Source organism: Notolepis coatsorum (genome assembly GCF_963971535.1).
Source record: "Notolepis coatsorum genome assembly, chromosome: 7".
Classification (NCBI taxonomy): domain Eukaryota; kingdom Metazoa; phylum Chordata; class Actinopteri; order Aulopiformes; family Paralepididae; genus Notolepis; species Notolepis coatsorum.
This window is the reverse complement of record NC_140171.1, coordinates 18645706-18667459: the sequence shown is the minus strand read 5'-3', so window position 1 is coordinate 18667459 and position 21754 is coordinate 18645706. Positions and strand designations below refer to the sequence as shown.

Below are 21754 nucleotides of genomic sequence, written 5' to 3'. Positions count from 1 at the left end.
GATAATCAGACTAGTTTTCACGGAGATATAAGCTTTTATGTGATTATGTGATATAGCTGATTGACTGTCAGGAAATAGGAGAATCGATTTTCAGCTTGCGGTCAGAGCGTGCATGCGTACACATATACTATCGATAATCTAGCGTTTATTTGAAAACGATTCATGACATGGCCGAAAAATTACAACGTTCTAGAATATTCCAGTAAAGGGCGATTATCATGGAATGTCTTCATTTTTCAAATCCTCTCTTACCTTGATGATTAAAAAGCCTCCATAATTTAGTAAATAGTATTCCCATGGCTGGTGAGCTGTAGCCAGCCAGCTAGCGTTTATGCTATTCAATGCTAACAACATTAGCTAATAGCTAACCAACTAAATACAATAAGACAGTGGTATCCTGAGGTAACGTTAAATACAGACAACGTTTGCTAGTCGAAATGACTGGACAGGACACACACACGGACAAAGTTAAACATCAATCAATAAATGCATTACAACACAGGTAGTTTGAGCTGCCTCTCTCTCTCCACTCCCGAAGTACGTTGCCGTGTGTCTCTGGAAAAGTAGGTCAGCTCACTTCACTTCTTCTGTTTTTATTGGCGGTAGGTAGGCGCAGGTAGGTGCGAACTGTGCATGCTCCATTCTTCTCTGCTTTTGGTGTTTTTTTGCAGCAGCGTTTCAGCGGTTCAGTGTTCTCATTAGGACGCACTCGTTTTTTTTAAACGATTTCGTGTTTACGGATTTCTTTTTTTTAATGAAAACGAAACAGACCAAAATCGTTTTAGTGTGGACATGGCCTTATTCTTCATAATATCCAATAGTTCGCTCTAGGCGATTGCCATTGTCGAACATTAGTTGGCTGTCCTGCTCACTGCTGCTCGCTCCCTACTAGAGTCCCTAGTGCTTTGGGTGCTGTGGGGCGGCCCACACTAAGCTGCCCCATGCATGTTCATAAGGTAGGCGATACTGCCACTTTGCGGGATTCAATCGTCATTGCAGGTCCAAGCTACACTCACAAGGCCTGCGCGAGTGTCTAGTATGATAAAATAGAAAAAAAGGAAAACTGAACTAAAAACGAGATATCTCGTTTTTGGCGCTCAACGCTTGGATCTCAAAAACAAGATAGCTCGTTTTTGGTGCTCAATGGGTTAAAGAAATATATAATGATGTCAGTTGAGTGTATGATCAATACAGGAGAATGGATGTACCTTAAAAAAATCTGAAAGAACCTTATTAACCATAAAGATAAACAGCTTCCAATGATATGAAGATACAGTATGCCATCACTAGAAACAATGTTTTTGGTCATTTTTTTCACTTTCTTTTATAGATAGTTTTTGTGTTACTAGTACTACACCAAGTTTACACTTAAGTTTACACAGTATATCTATACAGTATACCTATACGGATACTCCTCAACCACGAGGAACACACACACACACACACCTCTTAATGTGAAGTAGAAAGCGCTGACCATTCTTATGACATGTTACAGTATGTAATACATACTAATACAATTTTAACAGTGAAATGTAATATGTATCTATATACATACTATGTATATAGATACATATTACATTTCACTGTTAAAATTGTAATAGTACACAGACAAGACTAACATTACTAAAATGTGCCCCCATTGCATTGTGGGTATCATTGTAGATCTGAAAGTTTAAGAAAGGAGTTCAAAAGTCAGTTTATTTGTCACGTACACATTATACATGTACAATGCCATAACATGTACAAATTATACATGTACAATGCTGTGACATGTACACTTTATACATGTACAATGCCATGACAGGTTTCCTTTGCAAGCCCCGCCTACACTGCTCATGCATAAAAAAATAAAACTCTTTCAATAGGACTCAATAAAAAGTTAGTGATATTTTTGACTGATCTTTTCTTGCTAACTGTTAATCACATGATAGGCTGTGATTAATCACAATTTACCCTCTAAAGACAGTGGTCCTCATGATCGAACGGACTTACGAGAAAGTTACGAGCAGATTTCTTCGTAACTCCACTTACGAACTTCTCTGGCCAATTTTGGCATGCTCGAACCGTTTCTTTTCGGGTTTTCATTCGTAGCTAAGAACAGGATTTACGAACGAGGAAAAGCAGTCATAGATAGGACAGACGGGTGTGTGCCTGTATTCTTAAGGGCTTCATTTGGGAGAAATCATTGGCGATTGCATTCATGTCGTCATCCTCGAATTTTAATAATTATAATAATAATAAATACGACAATATTTGTAGCATTAACAATTACGTTTTACATTTATAGTCATGACTCAATGAGGCATCTTGATGTCCGAAAATCAATAAAAGCACTACAAAAACACTGCAAATGACAGTGAATAAATAAATAAGATCTAAACTCAATTGCACGGATATGGAATAGAATGGACACATCTACATTCTGCTCTCAGCACATCCCATTCCTTTCATGTAGGCTATATTTGCCATGTTGTATTAATTAATATTCCATATACCGTCTTGTTCTTATTATTTATTGTTGGTTTTATAAAAAAAAATTACATTGCTAAGTGTGCACATTGTAAGAGCCAGTGGATAAATATTCCACTGCTCATCTTACTGTTCACGGGTTGAACCCATACAAATGACAGCCGACACAAAGGATACGTTTAGCAGATTCTATATAAATCTATAGTGTATTAGCAACGATGCAGCAGCCTGATGTAGGTGGCTTGGTGAGGAAGCGCAGTCCTGGGCAAGTGCGCTTACAGGCCTACACACACACACACACACACACACAATATGACATATCTACTGCTGCTGGGAGATATCGCTGATCATGCACTGAGGAGGGAGCACCAGTACCGAGACCATGCAGACCTATTCGCAGAGAGCGAGGAGTACCTACCAAGACCTGTGCAATAGGCTACCCTGGAGCCAGTACTGAGGAGCCGGACCAGATGTTCAAACCCTGTGCCACCACACGTCCAGGCAGTGGTGGCTGATGAATTTTTCTCCAGTGTGGGCGCTATACCAAAGATTAAGCAAACATGTACCGAGGTATCACACCAGTGTATTTAACCCTTAAGCCTTAACAACCTGCACACCAGGAGGCATTAGTGTCTCAGTCCCCTTGCATCACCCCAGCCCCTTAGACAAAATAGAACTATACATAATTATAAATATAGCCCAGATGAAGCAGACTGACCAAATTTCATGACAGAATCATCAACACAGCCACCGTTATCACACACACACACACACACACACACACACACACACACACACACACACACACACACACACACACACACACACACACACACACACACACACACACACACACACACACACACACACACACACACACACACACACACACACACACACACACACACACACACACACACGGCTAAATATTCAAAAATATCTAGGGGCAGAAGGTTAATTAAATTAAACTTGTATTTGCTGAGGTGAAAGAACATTTATTATATGGTGCTTCAATTAGAGCAATTATGAACACAGTAATACCTAGTAGAAAATAAACGTAAGAAATAAATATGGTCTTATATTAGAAATAGACTACCCAGTGCCATAAAAAAATAAGATTTAAGAATAATACATAAATATGGTCTTACATTATAGCCAACCTAGTGCCATCATGGCTCAAAGCCATATGCCACCTTGTGGCTTTACTTTTTTTTTTACATACATTTGAGCAATTATGAACACAGTGAGACCTAATAGAACATAACACAATTTAAGAAAGAAAAGTCCAGCTCCTAGAAAACTACTGAGTATATTGTCTTCCTCTGTTGCTGAATTGAGATACCAGGCTGATAAGGTCCAAACTCTTACACTCTGAGTTTTTCTTGCAGTGTTAGTCTCTCAAAAGGTATTGTTTTGAGCGATTTAACTGAATTTTCGAGGTTGGAATTTTCTGCCTCCATGGTAGCTAGCAAGCTAGCTAACTCTCCGTCATGGTCACCATCTGACAAAATACTCCTCCTCCTCCAAGCGCCAACTCTTTTCTGTCTGACGACGAACACACAGTGACTCTGCTTGCTTGGAGCGCTAGAAAAATGCGCCCCCAGGCATCATATTTGAAGACGCTGATTCATTGGATACATTTAGTTGCTAGGTCCATTTATGTTGCTCTGTGCATTTTTCTATTGGCTGCGTTGCGCCACTGGGGGGCGTTAATGTCAAGCACCCAGAAGAGAGTGGATGACAGCACGCACAAACAAAGATTTATATTTGATATATATTACACGTTATTGTGCATTTTAAACACAAACATACTTTAATTTTTTTTTTTTTTATTATAATATTTTTATAATATTTTTTCTTTCTTCTTCTTTCCAGCAGGGAGGGGGGGGGGGTATAGGTTTTTATGTTCAGTTAATTTCAGACTTGTATTTATTAGATTTTAAACTGTAATCCAATTCAGTTGTGAAACCAGGCCAATTATCTCCAAATATGAATTATATTGTTGTGTCATTGGAATGCCATATGTACCTTCTTCATGAAGTCATGATAAACCTACTGTCATGATAAACAAAGGATTGTGTTAAATCCTATGATCCTTTCTTGGATAAAAGAGCTATATAAAATACACCATTTACTATTTACCATTTGGTAGAGTCTGAAGTGTGGCCAGCAGTAGCAACCCCTCACCTACACCCACTGAAATTTAAACAAAAACACCATGTTACGAGGTTGCCGACATTGGTAGTAGCAGTAGTTTATTCAGTCATCACACAATACAATATACACAATCATTTAACAATCTTTGATTCAGGCAGTGCCTGAAAAGGTACAGACTGAAGCATAATGCTTATATATGCCTGTCCTATATTCTTAACAAAATTAAGACTCAAACAGTATTCTAAAAGAAAATAACAAAAAAAGTATTCACATTTGTAATCTTCAAAAATAGCTATACAAACCATTTTCTTAAAAACCAAAAGCGAATTACTCATTCTTAAATGTATATCAGCATTGTTCCACAAGTTAACCCCAACAATAGAAATACACCTCCTTTTAATCCCCTTCTTATCTTTTTGAACAGTAAATGTACAAATGTCTCTCAAATCACATTTTCTTTCATGTATTGAAAGAACCTTTGCACTGTCCGGGAGTAACTTTGCTTTAGCTCTGTACATTATTTGCATAATTTTATAATAAACCAAATAATAAAATTTCATAACATGTGACCTTATAAACAGTGGATTTGTGTGGTCATAGTAACCAGCCTTATGAAGGCTCCGGATGGCCAGCTTTTGCAGTAAGACTATCGGATTTAGTCTTTTTAAATGTCGACCCCCATACTTCCACACAGTAAGATATGTAAGGAAGTATAAGTGAGCAGTAAATGATGTGCAAGGCTTTATAGTTTAATATATCCTTACATTTATACAAGATTGCTACTGACTTGGATATTTATATTTTCCCTTGAATATAGTTAACATGTTGTTTCCATGTTAGTTTCTGATCAATAATTACCCCTAGAAATGTTATCTCAGAAACTCTTTCTATTTTTACATCACATATTTTTTACTTCCCCCTCTATTTCTTTTCGATTACCAAAAACCATACATGTTTTCTTAATATTGAGAGATTACAGATTACATTATAGATTCTACCTTTAAGTTTGTGAGCCCACCCACATGTGATTGCCAATGCACCCACCAACTACACTGTGGAGGAATAGTTTAGCAAGAAACAACTCTTCGGTTTAGGAGAGATCATTCTTTATTGAGGACCACGTATCATCATCCGGGGGAGGACCACTGCTCTGTGTGGCCGGCAGGCGGCAGGCGGCAGCCACAGACACACCTCTCGTATGCAGGGAAAACAAAGGGCTGAACAAAACAGATACACATTTTGCTTTGTTTGTGGGGGGGAAAAGATGAGGGAACCCGGGGATGAACCAAGATATACATACATGTTACACCACATGGCAGCAGATGTCACTGGTTAATCAATTACATGAAAATGTGTTGCAGATTAATTGTGCTGCAATGGTGCCAAGTAACAACATTTTCCCAAAGCCTAAAGCCTTTCCTAAAGTACCTCCAAAGAGAGGACGTGTGTAAACTATAGAATCATCAGTCGCAGTCAACCAGTACCTGCTAACGGGTCGTCCCTTTAGCTGAATGAATGACAACTTTATTTAACAGAATGCAGAATGGGTACAATACAGTACGGCTCAATAAATACACACAACTGTTAAGGGGATGCAGACCAGAGAAAGACGTTTGTCTTGTTTACATCAGGGTCCCCCATTTTCAATTCAGTGACATTTATGACATACACAACATATATGACATCATGACATTTATGGCATAGGGACATACATGACATACAGGTATATAGTACCGTTACATTTGTGATATACGATATGCAAATATACAGTACTGTTACCCATAGATCCTAACAGAGATTATATACATATGATGGGGAGGAGACTGTACATTAGGAGGGGGTGGGTGGGAGAAAAAATATACATACGATGGGGAGAAAATATATACATACGGTGGGGAGGAGACTGTCTATTTGGGTGGGGGGGGGGGGGGTTGGACATTTACAGGGGCCAGTTTCGAATTACAGCCTCCCGTAGGTGCTCTTTGAGAGTGGTTTTGAAAGTGGGTAGTGATTCGCATTCCTTTACACCTGTGGGTAGGGCATTCCACATTGATGTGGCATAATTGCAAAATGTGTTTAGTCTCTTGTTTGAGCCGAATCTGGGTTTGACATGATTTGTGGAGCTCCCTCTGGTGTTGTGGGCGTGGTATTCACTGACCTTTGGGAAGTATTTTGACATGTACATGGGTACCTGGGTGGTGTAGTGTATCTTGTAGACCAGGCCCATTGCAAGTTGCTGTACTCTGTCATCTACTCTAAGCCATCCTAGGTTGTCAAAGTGTGAGGTGGGTTCTAGGAGTAAGGTCAAGCAGTAGTCTGACCAGTTTGTTTTGTGATGTTTGTAATTTTGTTTTTAGCGCCTTTGAGGTGCTTTGGTACCATGAAGTGCAGGCATAGTCGTAGTACCCTTGAATGAGTGCTCCTGCCAGAGTCTTCAGGGTGTTCTTGTTTACCAGAGAGGAGATCCGGTACAAGAATCTAGTTCGTTGGTTGACACTTTTTTTATTACATTGGATGCCATTTTGTCACAGGAAAGATTTCCCTCTAGGATGGAACCCAGGTATGTAATTTCATCTTTCCTTGTGCCCATTGCCGTGGCAGCCATGTTTCTGAGCGTCATGACGCACTGACCACATATGAAACAATATACAACATCATCAACATTCTATAATCTATACCAAAGGAAATCAGCATGATGGGTTATAACGGTACTGCCTTCTCCGCCTCCTTAGGCTTCATCCACATCCCAAGGCCTTTAGACGCCATAGCCCCTGTGGCCATGACTGCTGATCCAACTCTGGCTAAGCCAGCAATAGGAGCTAGCATTGCCGCTACTGTCAGACCCTCACCTACAGTATTCATAGTGTCGCCCCAACTCCTCCACCACTTATCATTGTCTATCTTTCTCTGTGCCCTCTGATATATGTCGCTGGTGTAGTGATATCCATTCCGCTCCACCACTTTATCTATCTTTTCAAACAGCTCAGAAACCTGAGTGCGGTTGTCCTCGCGTGTGTTGTCAAAAAACAGATACCCAGGTGCGCAGTCACTGATGAGCTCCATGAGTTCGGGGCATCTCTTGATTGACTGGCTACCGAGCTTGTCTCCGCCGGTGAAAAGCACCAGGATGTGCTTGGACGCCCCTTCGCCGAAGTTGTCCTTGATCCACCGGACGGCCTTCCTCTCCTCCTGCGTGAACCGGACCATCAGGCTGATCACCAGCAGGAACACGTGAGGTCCCGGGAGGGACAGAGAGATGCATTTATCTATTTCTCTTCTCAGCTCCTCGTCTTTCATCGACGTGTCAAAGACCCCGGGGGTGTCAACGACGCTGACGGTTCTGTCATCAAGGTCGCTGGTTCGTTTCAAACAGTGAGTGGTCACGGATAACAAGGATATATCCTCCGTGTGAAACGCTCGTCGTCCCAGGATGGTATTTCCTGTTGAACTCTTCCCTGCGCCAGTCTTTCCCACCAGAACAATCCTCAAGTCACGGATAACTGGAGAACGGGACTCTATCAAAGGACAGATACAAAGTAAACCCAGTCAACTTTCTGTCGGTTGTTAACTCATGGAACAGTGGTCAAGCCAGCCGTCTTTCACTTTTGCGTGGTCAAACCAGCCGCTCCTGTATTTCGAGGGCGCGATTAGTTACAGGTTTACGGTAATGCAAAAAAACAACCCTGGGAAGCTGTTGTAATTAACCGAGGTGACTTTCGAATACAGTCTCACAAGTTGATCTTACAGAAATACTTTAATTATTCCCGGTAATGAACTGAATGAACATCGAATCAATAGGACGTTTCGTATGTGCAGTATTATTGAACATCGAATCAATAGGACGTTTCGTCGACCACTAAAGCTACAGAAAATCCCACAGAGGAACACTTCCGGTGAGGATTTCAAAGTAAAGGATGGCATGTGGTTCATTTCTATTATTTGCGATTGAGGAACAGGGTAATTTATGAGAATAATGTTAGGAGTTATTGCTTCATAAACTTGTTGCACAAATACCATGAACTACTTTTACTGTGTACTTTTTGAGAATGGCAAAATTCCCTCCAGAGAACAAGGAGCATTTGATGTTGGATAAAAAACATTTCTTCCATAAGCAGTTCATGACACTACCAGGTTTGTACTTAATACTTCTTAGACTACTTGCAAAAATAAGATGAACTACTTTTACTGTGTACTTTTTCAGTCATTCGAGTTTCAAAGTCCCCTCCAGAGAAAAAAGATTGAGCATTTTCGTCTAACTTTGATGTGGTCTAAAAAGCATTTCTTCCATAAGTAGTTTATGAAACTGCCATGTTTGTACTTAGTACTTCTTAGACTACTTGCAAACATAATATGAACTACTTTTACTGTGTACTTTTTTAGTCATTTGAGTTTCAAAGTCCCCTCCAGAGAGAACAAGAATGAGCATTTGTCAACTTTGATGGTCTAAAAAACATTTCTTCCACAAGTAGTTTATGACACTGCCAGATTTGTACTTAATACTTCTTAGACTACTTGCAAACATAATATGAACTACTTTTACTGTGTACTTTTTCAGTCATTTGATTTTCAAAGTCGTCTCCAGATAACAAGAATGAGCATTTGTCAACTTTAAATGTGGTCTAAAAAACATTTCTTCCATAAGTAGAAAATGCGCATTCTTGCTCTCTCAAATTACTGAAAAAGTACACAGTAATATTATGTTTGCAAGTAGTCTAAGAAGTATTAAGTACAAATCTGGCAGTGTCATAAACTACTTATGGAATAAATGCTTTTTAGACCACACCAAAGTTAGACGAAAATGCTCATTCTTGTTCTCTCTGGAGGGAACTTTGAAACTCAAATTACTAAAAAAGTACACAGTAAAAATAGTTCATATTATTTTTGCAAGTAGTCTAAGAAGTATTAAGTACAAACCTGGCAGTGTCATGAACTACTTATGGAAGAAATGCTTTTTAGACCACACCAAAGTTGACAAAAATGCTCATTCTTGTTCTCTCTGGAGGGGACTTTTTAAAACTCAAATTACTAAAAAAGTACACAGTATAAGTAGTTCATATTATGTTTGCAAGTAGTCTAAGAAGTACTAAGTACAAACATGGCAGTTTCAATTATGGAAGAAATGCTTTTTATCCCACATCAAAGTTAGATGAAAATGCTCACTATTTTTTCTCTGGAGGGGACTTTGAAACTCAAATTACTGAAAAAGTACACAGTAAAAATAGTTCATATTATTTTTGCAAGTAGTCTAAGAACTAGTATTAAGTACAAACCTGGCAGTCTCATGAACTACTTATGGAAGAAATGCTTTTTAGACCACATCAAAGTTGACAAAAATGCTCAATCTTTTTTCTCTGGAGGGGACTTTGAAACTCAAATTACTAAAGAAGTACACAGTAAAAGTAGTTCATATTATGTTTGCGAGTAGTCTAAGAAGTACTAAGTACAAACATGGCAGTGTCATAAACTACTTATGGAAGAAATGTTTTTTATCCAACATCAAATGCTCCTTCTTGTTCTCTGGAGGGAATTTTGCCATTCTCAAAAAGTACACAGTAAAAGTAGTTCATAGTATTTGTGCAACAAGTTTATGAAGCAATAAGTCCTAACATTATTCTCATAAATTACCCTGTTCCTCAATCGCAAATAATAGAAATTAACCACATGCCATCCTTTACTTTGAAATCATCACCGGAAGTGTTCCTCTGTAGGATTTTTTTGTAGCTTTAGTGGTCGACGAATGAATGAATGAATGAATGAATGAATGAATGAAAACTTTATTTAACAGATTGCAGAATGGGTACAATACAGTACGGCTCAATACATACAATTGTTAAGGGGATGCAGACCTGAGAAAGACGTTTGTCTTGTTTCCATCAGGGTCCCCCATTTTCAATTCATATAGATATTTATGACATACACAACATACATGACATTTATGGCATAGGGACATATAGGTATTTAGTACTGATACATTTGTGACATAAACGGTATTCCAATATACAGTACTGTTACCCCTAGATCCTGACAGAGTATATACATAATGGGGAGGGGACTGTACATTAGGGGGGGGTGGGTGGGTGGGAGAGAAATATACATACGGCGGGGAGGGAATATATACATGCGGTGGGGAGGAGACTGTCTATTAGGAGGTGGTGGGGGTTTTGGGCATTTACTGTGGCCAGTTTCGAATTGCAGCCTCCCGTAGGTGCTCTTTAAGAGCGGTTTTGAATGTGGGCAGGGATTCACATTCCTTTACAGCTTTGGGTAGGGCGTTCCACATTGTTGTGGCATAATTGCGAAACGTGTTTAGTCCCTTGTTTGAGCCGAATCTGGGTTTAACATGATTTGTTGAGCTTCCTCTGGTGTAGTGGTTGTGGTATTCACTGACCTTTGGGAAGTATTTTGACATGTACATGGGCACCCCGGTCGTATAGTGTATCTTGTAGACCAAGCCCATTGCAAGTTGCTGTACTCTGTCTGTCGTCTACTCTAAGCCATCCTAGGTTGTCAAAGTGGGCAGGGGTGAGGTGGGTTCTGGGGTTCAGGTCAAGTAGTAGTCTGACCAGTTTGTTTTGTGATGTTTGTAATTTTGTTTTAAGCGCCTTTGAGGTGCTTTGGTACCATGAGGTGCACGCATAGTCATAGTACCCTTGAATGAGTGCTCCTGCCAGAGTCTTCAGGGTATTCTTGTTTACCAGAGAGGAGATCCGGTACAGGAATCTAGTTCGTTGGTTGACTTTTTTTATTACATTGGATGCCATTTTGTCACAGGAAAGATTTGCCTCTAGGATGGAACCCAGGTAGGTAATTTCGTCGTTCCTTGTGACAATATTGTCACCCACTGTAACTGAGAAGCCGTCGGTCTTGTTGAGTTTGTTATTTGAACCGAAGAGAATGGACTCTGTTTTGCCCATGTATAATGATAGTTTGTTATCAGCGAGCCATATGCAGATTTTGCCTAGTTCCGAGCTGAGGGTTTTTTCAACCTGCAACTTGTTCTTGTCAGAGACCAGCAGGGCTGAGTCGTCCGCAAACAGGAACAAGTTGCAGTCACAGGCTGACGACATGTCATTTGCATAAATTAGGAAGAGTAGCGGTCCTAGTATGCTTCCTTGTGGAACACCACAGCTCACTGTGAGGGGGGGGGGGGGGGGGGTAGAGTACCGTTTACCTCTACCATCTGTTCTCTCCCCTCCAGGTAGGATTGCATCCAGCTCACTGATAAGCTATCAAAACCAATTGCTTTTAGCTTGTCCATTAGAATGGAGTGATTGATAGTGTCGAAGGCCTTTTGTAGGTCCAGCATGACCATGCCGCAGTATTTGCCCGCGTCCACCTCTTGTTTGATGTGGTCGTTCAAATAGAGGAGGCATGTGTCAGTGGAGTGGGACGTTCTGAAGCCCGATTGGAATTCGTAGATTAGATTTTTTTCCGCCAGGTACTTTTCGACCTGTTCGTAGACTATTTTCTCCATGACTTTCGAGATGGAGGTAAGAATAGAAACAGGGGGGAGCTCCAGTAGCTCACCACGTACCTCGAGCGCTATTTCGGCGCCGGGGACAACCGTGCTCGTCACGGATCTGGGGTTTAGCGAGTTCGAATCCCGGACTGCAGCCGTGCCTTTCCCAGAGTGTCTTCCCCCCCATCTGAACCCTTTCAGCCTGTTTCTGTCGGTCATCCTTGACCAGAATAAATGCGATAAACGTATAAAAGAGCCAGGGGAATGGCCAAAGTTTAAAAAAAAAAAAAAAAAAAAAGAAACAGGGCGGTAGTTGCCTGGGTCTAATTTGCTGCCCTTTGTGCAGAGGGGTCACTCTCGCAATTTTGAAGTCCTTGGGGACATGCCCCTGTTTTATAGAGAGGTTTATTATGTGTGTGATGACTGGGGTGATGGCGGCTGCTGCGTCTCTGAGGAATTTGGAGGGGATGTTGTCATGGCCAGTGGCCTTGTTAGGTTGGAGGGCGCTCAATTTTTTGAGTACCTCATCGGTTGTTACCATTTCAAGTTTGAAGTCGTCTTTGTGGACCCCTAGGTTTTTGTAGTATGCTACTATGTGTTCTACCCCATAATGCCCTGAGTGGGAGGGTAGTTTGTTTACCAGTGTTGTGGCTATGTTTGTGAAGAAGATGTTTAAGTAATTGGCTACATCCAGCTTGTCTGTGATGAGCGTGTTGTCCGTCTTTATGTTTATGTTTGAGAATCTGGTTTTAAGTTTTTTACTGCAGCCTAGTTGATTATTGAGTAATTTCCAAAGTTTGCGGGGTTTGTTTTTGTTTTCCTCAGTTTTGTCGTTGATGAAATTTCTTTTTGCGGTTCTGATCATGGTGTTTACGTCATTTCTTAGTCTGTTTCTTTGAATTTTTTGTTCAACCACGTGGGCTTGGAGTTCACTGTTTGAGCTTTTGGAAAGCTTTGTCTGACTTTTATGAAGTTCAGAGCATTTTTTGTCTCTGGTTTTCATAGCGGCCAGTATTTCAGTGTGCATCCATGGCTCAGCGCGATTTTTAACCCTGGTGGTTCTTATGGGTGCCATGTTGTTGAGTATTGCTGTGAATTTGGTTTTGAATCCAAGCCATGTTTCTTCAACCTGTGAACCACTGAGTTCATCTGACCAGTCCAAGCTCCCCAGTTCTAGGTTAAAGGCCTCTCTAGAGTAACGAAACGAAACGTCCTATTGATTCGATGTTCAATAATACTGCACATACGAAACGTCCTATTGATTCGATCATTCAGTTCATTACCGGGAATAATTAAAGTATTTCTGTAAGATCAACTTGTGAGACTGGCCCCTACAAATGTCCTAACCTAGTTGTACAGTAAATGACCAAGTAAGGCAGTATTCAAGGTAGTCAGTATTCCAATGTACAGTGTAAAATGTGTGTGTCCCCTACCCAACCCCCCCCCCCCCCCACCTCCAATGTACAGCCCTCACAAACAGTACTGTATTTGTATCACAAACAGTACTGTATTTGCAAATCTGATATCTCATAAATGTATAGATGTAGCAGTACTGTCTATCTGTATGTCATGTACATGTCATATATGTTATGATGAATTGAAAATGGGGGACCCTGATGTAAACAAGACGAAAGTCTTTCTCTAGTCTGCATCCCCTTAACAATTGTATGTATTGAGCTGTACTGTACCCATTCTGCAATCTGTTAATAAACTTTTCAATCAATCAATCAATCAGACTGTATTCGAAAGTCACTTCGGATTATAGACCACCATAACACTTCCGGGATTCTGAAATCAGGGAGGAGATTGCGGGGGGTGCATATGAATGAATGTGGACGAGAGCCGTGATGTAAGTGGTTGCCGATACGGCTGTGGGGGTGCTAGAGACATGATCGAATAGACGTTTATGCGCCTCGCTCTCCTGAACACGGCGTGACCCATAACTAATCGATCAGAACTAAATCGGCAGAGAAAAAGCCCGTTTTAAAGGACCTATTCCGCTTGGACATGCGCAGAGTGCCCATGGAGTCTGGACGACGCGAGATGACGCTCGAATGAATGTGGACCGTTCTATCAGAGGGGGGAGCTTCGGTGGCCAGTGTGAGTGGCTACAGACCGCTGCACTTAAATATAAACATTAGTCTACCTGGAGACTCAATGAGGTAATTGTAGATGTCGCCATAAGACACGTCTGGCCATTTAGTGGGATGATTTTTTCATTATCCTGTTCGGCTGGCCACCGAAGCTCCCCCCTCTGATAGAACGGTCCACATTCATTCGAGCGTCATCTCGCGTCGTCCAGACTCCATGGGCACTCTGCGCATGTCCAAGCGGAATAGGTGCTTTAAAATGGGCTTTTTCTCTGCCGATTTAGTTCTGATCGATTAGTTATGGGTCACGCCGTGTTCAGGAGAGCGAGGCGCATAAACGTCTATTCGATCATGTCTCTAGCACCCCCACAGCCGTATCGGCAACCACTTCCATCGCGGCTCTCGTCCACATCCATTCATTTGACCCCCCCGCAATCTCCTCCTTGATTTCAATGTAACGCGGACGTGTAGTGGTCTATTACAACAGCTTCCCAGGGTTGTTTTATTGCATTACCGTAAACCTGTAACTAATCGCGCACTCGAAATACAGGTGCGGCTGGTTTGACCACGCAAAAGTGAAAGACGGCTGGCTTGACCGCAGGATGTAAGATGAATGCAAAATCTGAAGGGTGGGCAAGCCAATGAAATACCATAACAAATACTTCAAAGCTCTTCAAATACTTCAAAGCTCAATAAACATCTGTCCTGCTGAGCACCATTTGAACATAAAACTGAATAGGAATGATGACATAAGAATACTTGTAAGGAATGTCAAACGATTTCTCCGAGTAATTTCCACTCCCAGAGATACACGTGCAACTCCACTCCAGTCCAGTATGCAGTCATAGTAAGGAATGGTTCTTCTTACCTGTCCACGGTACATCCATTTTGTTGTAGAATAAAGTCACCAGAAAACTATCCAGAGGCCATCAACCTCCTGAAACACACTCTCAGAGTTTGTACTTTGTAGCATTTGTTCTAACTTCTGTCCACTCCTTTGTTGGTTTTACAGAGCTCAAGCATTTCCAGGAAACGGAAACTGCCTAAAGAAAAAAGGAGGTGGAACAAATAATTGAAATCTTCCCCTCAGCAGCTCGCCTAGTAAATGAGTCAGGCCCCCTGCTCCACCCCCCCCCCCCCCCACACTCAGGGCTGGCATTTTAAACTTTATTTGTCACTGACAGCAATGCTTAGCCATTGCACTTTATTGTATTGTCGTTGTATCACTGTTTTGTCCTGTTTTGCACTTTTTTATTTGTGAAAAAAGTGTATGCACAGTATGCACTGTACTGTATTCACATTCAGATTTCAGAGTTTTATTTGCCACATGGAAGCAATACAATCATAGAGTTTTCATACAAAATCATAAATACCATACCATGGGCAAAATGAGCAGGAGGAAGAATAATTCTTATAGTTACCTGCCCCCTATTCCTAAACTAAACAAGTATTACTTGATGGTCGGCGTACAACCTAATTTACACAAATAATAATTTATACTTAAATGGGGGACCCCGATGTAAACAAGACGAAAGTCTTTCTCTGGTCTGCATCCCCTTAACAATTGTATGTATTGAGCTGTACTGTACTGTACCAATTCTGCAAACTGTTAATAAACTTTTCAATCAATCAATCAAAACCATATACAAAGAAACAAACAATCCACAGATTAAACAAGAACAAATTTAATAATAATAATAATAATAATAATAATAATAATAATAATAATAATAATAATAATAATAATAATAATAATAATAATAATAATAAAGAAAATATCACTTCAGATCACATTTGACTTTCATACTGACTAAATATATATTTTTTATAATTATTTTTGAATTGACAAACACTATTAGATCCCTTAAGCTCGCTATGGAGAGAATTCCACAACTTTACACCAATAACTAAAGGACACATCTGTTTAAGTGTGGTACGTGCAAAGTAAACTTTATTTCCTCCTACTAAACTCACTTTAAATGAAAAAGATTTTGTAATTTTTTCTGGCAGTGTCTTATTTCTTGCCCTAAACATAATTAACATTGTTTGAAACTTAACCATGTCTTCAAGTTTAATTATTCTAGATTTATTAAATACTATGTTTGTGTGTTCTCGATAATTCACTTTATGTGTGATTCTTATACAGCCCTCTTCTGTAGTATATATAATGGTTTTATATTAGTCCCATAAGTATTCCCCCATACTTCAACACAATAACTGAGATAAGGTGAGATGAGTGAACAGTAGAGTGTTCTCATTGCCTCATACTCTAACTAACACATCCTTTACTTTATTCATAACAAAAATACTCTTGGACATATTTTTTTTAACATGTGAGATTTCCATGTTAATTTATCATCCATAATTACACCAAGAAAACGAAATTCAGTAACTCTCTCCATATCAACTCCATCTATGGACAATACTATATTTTCATCTTGTTTTCGATTGCCAAAAATCATAAATTTCGTTTTTTTTTTCAGATTCAGTGATAGCTTATTTACATCAAACAATTTTTTTTGTTTTGTCATTTCATACACAATATTCAGCTAGTTACTTTAAATTATTTCCAGAGCAAAAAAAATTGGTATCATCGGCAAACAAGACAAACTGTAATAGTTTTGAAACATCACAAATATCATTAATATATCAAAGAAAGAGTTTAGGCCCCAAAACCGAACCTTGCGGTACCCCACATTCAATTTTCATGAGCTCAGGTTTGACATCTGCCAACTGTATTGTTGCCTATTGTGGAGATAACTACTCAACCATTCAAGAATCATTCCTCTCACACCATATGAACGTAATTTAGAAATGTTAATATTATGATCTAACAAATGCCTTTTTTAAATCAATAAACACCCCTATTGTTAATTTCCTTTTATCTGTTGCTGTTGTTATTTCTTCAATAATATTCATTAAGGCAGTCACTGTTGACCTGTTTTGCCTGTTCTTATATATGTATAATGATGTGTTTTGTAAACATAATGGCGATTAAAGTAATCTGAATCTGAATCTGAACCATAACGACCACTAGAGAGCATTATAGGCTAGGCAGAGGGAGAGGGGGAGAGTTAAAGGTTAAACCCTATTAGGAAGGTTAAAGCCAATGTTAAACCCTATTAGGAAGGTTCAAGGTTAAACCCTATTAGGAAGGTTAAACCCTATTAGGAAGGTTCAAGGTTAAACCATATTAGGAAGGTTAAACCCTATTAGGAAGATTCAAGGTTAAACCCTATTAGGAAGGTTAAACCCTATTAGGAAGGTTAAACCCTAGCCCTATTTCATACTTAACCATGATGATGATGTTGATCTGCTGCCATTTGGTGGAACATGTATGTATCATCTTGGTTTATCACTGGATTCCCTTTTTTCTTTTGCACAAACAGCAAAATGTGTATCTTGTATGCTCTGTGTTTCCTGTGTTTATAACTAGCACTATATGAATTGCGTATTTTGTAAATTACTTATAGAAAATACATAAAAACTGAGATTACCTGACCATGTGATCAAGCTTGTGATACATTTCAACTTTAGTATTTCAATAATGCATTAATTAAATCTGTGTTAACTCTCTCCCTCTCCCTCTGCCTAGCTTATAATGCCCTCTAGTGGTCGTTATGGTATACACACACACACACACACACACACACACACACACACACACACACACACACACACACACACACACACACACACACACACACACACACGCGCACACACACACACACACACACACACACACACACACACACACACACACACACACACACACACACACACACACACACACACACACACACACACACACACACACACACACACTTTGAGTCAGAAACAAACATATCAATATCAATACCGTTTTTTTGGATTGCACAAATACAAAATTCTCAAGTATTACACAATTATCAAAACCTTACACTCAAGTAGCAAAACATGGGCCCAGATTTCCACCTATTTTTTTTGTGCAAAACAATACACATAGTGATTTGCAAAACACTAAACACACTTGCATTACATTAGACACAGAATGTCAAATTACCACACATTTGAGCCAATTGGTTAAACACAGCCATCAGGTGCACAAATACATGATTGCTTAATTGTAGACACACAAATCAGGTTTAAGCCCTATAGAAATGCAGCAGGTGAGTTCACCTGTCTTCAACCAAAATGGAAGGAGAGTGAAGTACACAGAGAATGTGCAAATATACAATACATTCACCAAACACTACACTACACTACACTTGACTTGACTTGACTAGACCAATGATGCAGACTGATGAAAATATATGTTTTTTCTCTCCATATACCAAATTCAGTCAGCATGTCAACATCACAGAGATTCACAACAAAACATGTCCCAGTTTCCCATAAATTCTCTGGCCAGATCCAGCTAGGCGAAGATATCATGTCTAGCATTTTCTCTTCTTTTCTCTATTTAATTTTTCTTAGTTTTACTGTAATTGTAACCTGTACTGGATACAGTATTTTTTTTGTTTGTCTGATATTTGCTGAGCTTACAGTGTTATGCACACTACTGTAGTAGCATGAAAACTGGGACATGTTTTGTATTTGTATATTTGGATATGGAGAGAAATAAATTGTATTTTCATCCGTCTGCAGAATTGGTCTTTGGTGAATGTATTGTATATTTGCCCATTCTGGGGGCAGGTAGGGCAGGTAGGGGAGATCCCGTTCGAATCTCACCTCAGAGAGTCACTTGTATAGTGTTTGGTGAATGTATTGTATATTTGCCCATTCTCTGTGTACTTCACTTACAGTGCTCTAATCACTGAGAAGTAGAATTGCTAAAGGTGTTTTAGGTTAAGCACAGCAGTGTGTAACTGGTTCAAACAGAATTAAGTCATATGAAACGTGTGTGTTTCATATGGTAACAAAATTAGGGTTTTATAAATTTGTGTATAGTTTTTACAAGTGTTTCATTTAGCAAAGGATCTGAGGTGTTCTGCTAATTGTGTGTGTGGTTGTGCTAATTGTGTGTAGTGTTTTGAAACAACAGGCCCTGTTTTCAAAATCGTGCTTAAGCAATCGAAAATAACTGTAATACACCTGAGTGAAGTATAGTAAAAAAAAATATAAAATTGTACTTTGTTTTTTAAACGTTAATGTTGCGTTAAAAAAATTTGCTGCGTTAAAATAATTGTGCGTTAACGCGCTAATAACGTGTTAACTTTGACAGCCTTAGTTTAAATGGCTGTTTTTGAGGATATGACGCCTTGTACCAATAAAATAAAATTAGATGTTATCTTAAACTGAAAACGGGTCAGATTTGATCCAAACACAATAGAAGAGTTAACCCTCCTGCAGCAACCACTGCTCCTACTGCTGCTGCTCCTACTGCTGCTGCTCCTACAGCACCTACTGCTGCTGCTCCTACTGCTGCTGCTGCTCCTACTGCTGCTGCTACTGCTGCTGCTCCTACTGCTGCTGCTGCTCCTACTGCTGCTGCTCCTACTGCTGCTCCTACTGCTGCTGCTCCTACTGCTGCTGCTACTGCTGCTGCTCCTACTGCTGCTCCTACTGCTGCTGCTGCTGCTGCTCCTACTGCTGCTCCTACTGCTGCTGCTGCTCCTACTGCTGCTGCTCCTACTGCTGCTGCTACTGCTGCTGCTCCTACTGCTGCTCCTACTGCTGCTGCTGCTGCTGCTCCTACTGCTGCTCCTACTGCTGCTGCTGCTCCTACTGCTGCTGCTGCTCCTACTGCTGCTCCTACTGCTGCTGCTCCTACTGCTGCTGCTCCTACTGCTGCTCCTACTGCTGCTGCTCCTACTGCTGCTGCTACTGCTGCTCCTGCTGCTGCTGCTCCTACTGCTGCTGCTCCTACTGCTGCTGCTACTGCTGCTGCTGCTCCTACTGCTGCTCCTACTGCTGCTCCTACTGCTGCTGCTGCTCCTACTGCTGCTGCTGCTCCTACTGCTGCTGCTGCTCCTACTGCTGCTGCTGCTCCTACTGCTGCTGCTCCTACTGCTGCTGCTGCTACTGCTGCTGCTGCTCCTACTGCTGCTGCTCCTACTGCTGCTGCTCCTACTGCTGCTGCTACTGCTGCTGCTCCTACTGCTGCTCCTGCTGCTGCTACTGCTGCTGCTCCTACTGCTGCTGCTCCTACTGCTGCTGCTGCTCCTACTGCTGCTGCTACTGCTGCTGCTGCTCCTACTGCTGCTGCTCCTACTGCTGCTGCTGCTCCTACTGCTGCTCCTACTGCTGCTCCTGCTGCTGCTACTGCTGCTGCTCCTACTGCTGCTGCTCCTACTGCTGCTGCTCCTACTGCTGCTGCTGCTGCTCCTACTGCTGCTCCTACTGCTGCTGCTCCTACTGCTGCTGCTCCTACTGCTGCTCCTACTGCTGCTGCTACTGCTGCTGCTCCTACTGCTGCTGCTCCTACTGCTGCTGCTGCTCCTACTGCTGCTGCTGCTCCTACTGCTGCTGCTCCTACTGCTGCTGCTCCTACTGCTGCTGCTGCTCCTACTGCTGCTGCTCCTACTGCTGCTGCTGCTCCTACTGCTGCTGCTCCTACTGCTGCTGCTACTGCTGCTGCTCCTACTGCTGCTGCTCCTACTGCTGCTGCTCCTACTGCTGCTCCTACTGCTGCTGCTGCTACTGCTGCTGCTCCTACTGCTGCTGCTCCTACTGCTACTGCTGCTGCTACTGCTGCTGCTCCTACTGCTGCTGCTCCTACTGCTGCTGCTGCTCCTACTGCTGCTGCTACTGCTGCTGCTGCTACTGCTGCTGCTGCTCCTACCGCTGCTGCTCCTACTGCTGCTGCTACTGCTGCTGCTGCTCCTACTGCTGCTGCTGCTCCTACTGCTGCTGCTCCTACTGCTGCTGCTGCTCCTACTGCTGCTGCTCCTACTGCTGCTGCTACTGCTGCTGCTCCTACTGCTGCTGCTCCTACTGCTGCTCCTACTGCTGCTGCTCCTACTGCTGCTCCTACTGCTGCTGCTCCTACTGCTGCTGCTGCTACTGCTGCTGCTCCTACTGCTGCTGCTCCTACTGCTGCTGCTCCTACTGCTGCTGCTGCTCCTACTGCTGCTCCTACTGCTGCTGCTGCTACTGCTGCTGCTGCTCCTACTGCTGCTGCTCCTACTGCTGCTGCTGCTCCTACTGCTGCTGCTCCTACTGCTGCTGCTACTGCTGCTCCTACTGCTGCTGCTCCTACTGCTGCTGCTCCTACTGCTGCTGCTCCTACTGCTCCTACTGCTGCTGCTGCTCCTACTGCTGCTGCTACTGCTGCTGCTCCTACTGCTGCTGCTGCTCCTACTGCTGCTGCTCCTACTGCTGCTGCTACTGCTGCTGCTGCTACTGCTGCTGCTGCTCCTACTGCTGCTCCTACTGCTGCTGCTGCTCCTACTGCTGCTGCTGCTCCTACTGCTGCTGCTACTGCTGCTGCTCCTACTGCTGCTGCTGCTCCTACTGCTGCTGCTCCTACTGCTGCTGCTCCTACTGCTGCTGCTACTGCTGCTGCTCCTACTGCTGCTGCTCCTACTGCTGCTGCTGCTGCTCCTACTGCTGCTGCTCCTACTACTGCTGTTCCTACTGCTGCTGCTCCTACTGCTGC

General features: G+C 41.7%; 1 protein-coding gene across 1 annotated transcript in view; it reads right to left on the bottom strand.

Moving 5' to 3' along the window:
• Positions 1 to 4703: 4703 nt before the first annotated feature.
• The window catches only part of LOC311231918 (GTPase IMAP family member 7-like), a 30340-nt gene continuing 13289 nt past the window's right edge, over positions 4704 to 21754 (bottom strand). Inside the window, exons 2-3 of the mRNA XM_084318549.1 lie at positions 15044 to 15218; positions 4704 to 8141 (exon numbers count right to left, since the gene is read on the bottom strand). Coding sequence (XP_084174675.1) covers positions 7327 to 8141; positions 15044 to 15062 — 834 coding nt within the window. The 5' untranslated portion in view covers positions 15063 to 15218 and the 3' untranslated portion in view covers positions 4704 to 7326. The remainder of the gene's footprint in view (positions 8142 to 15043; positions 15219 to 21754) is intronic.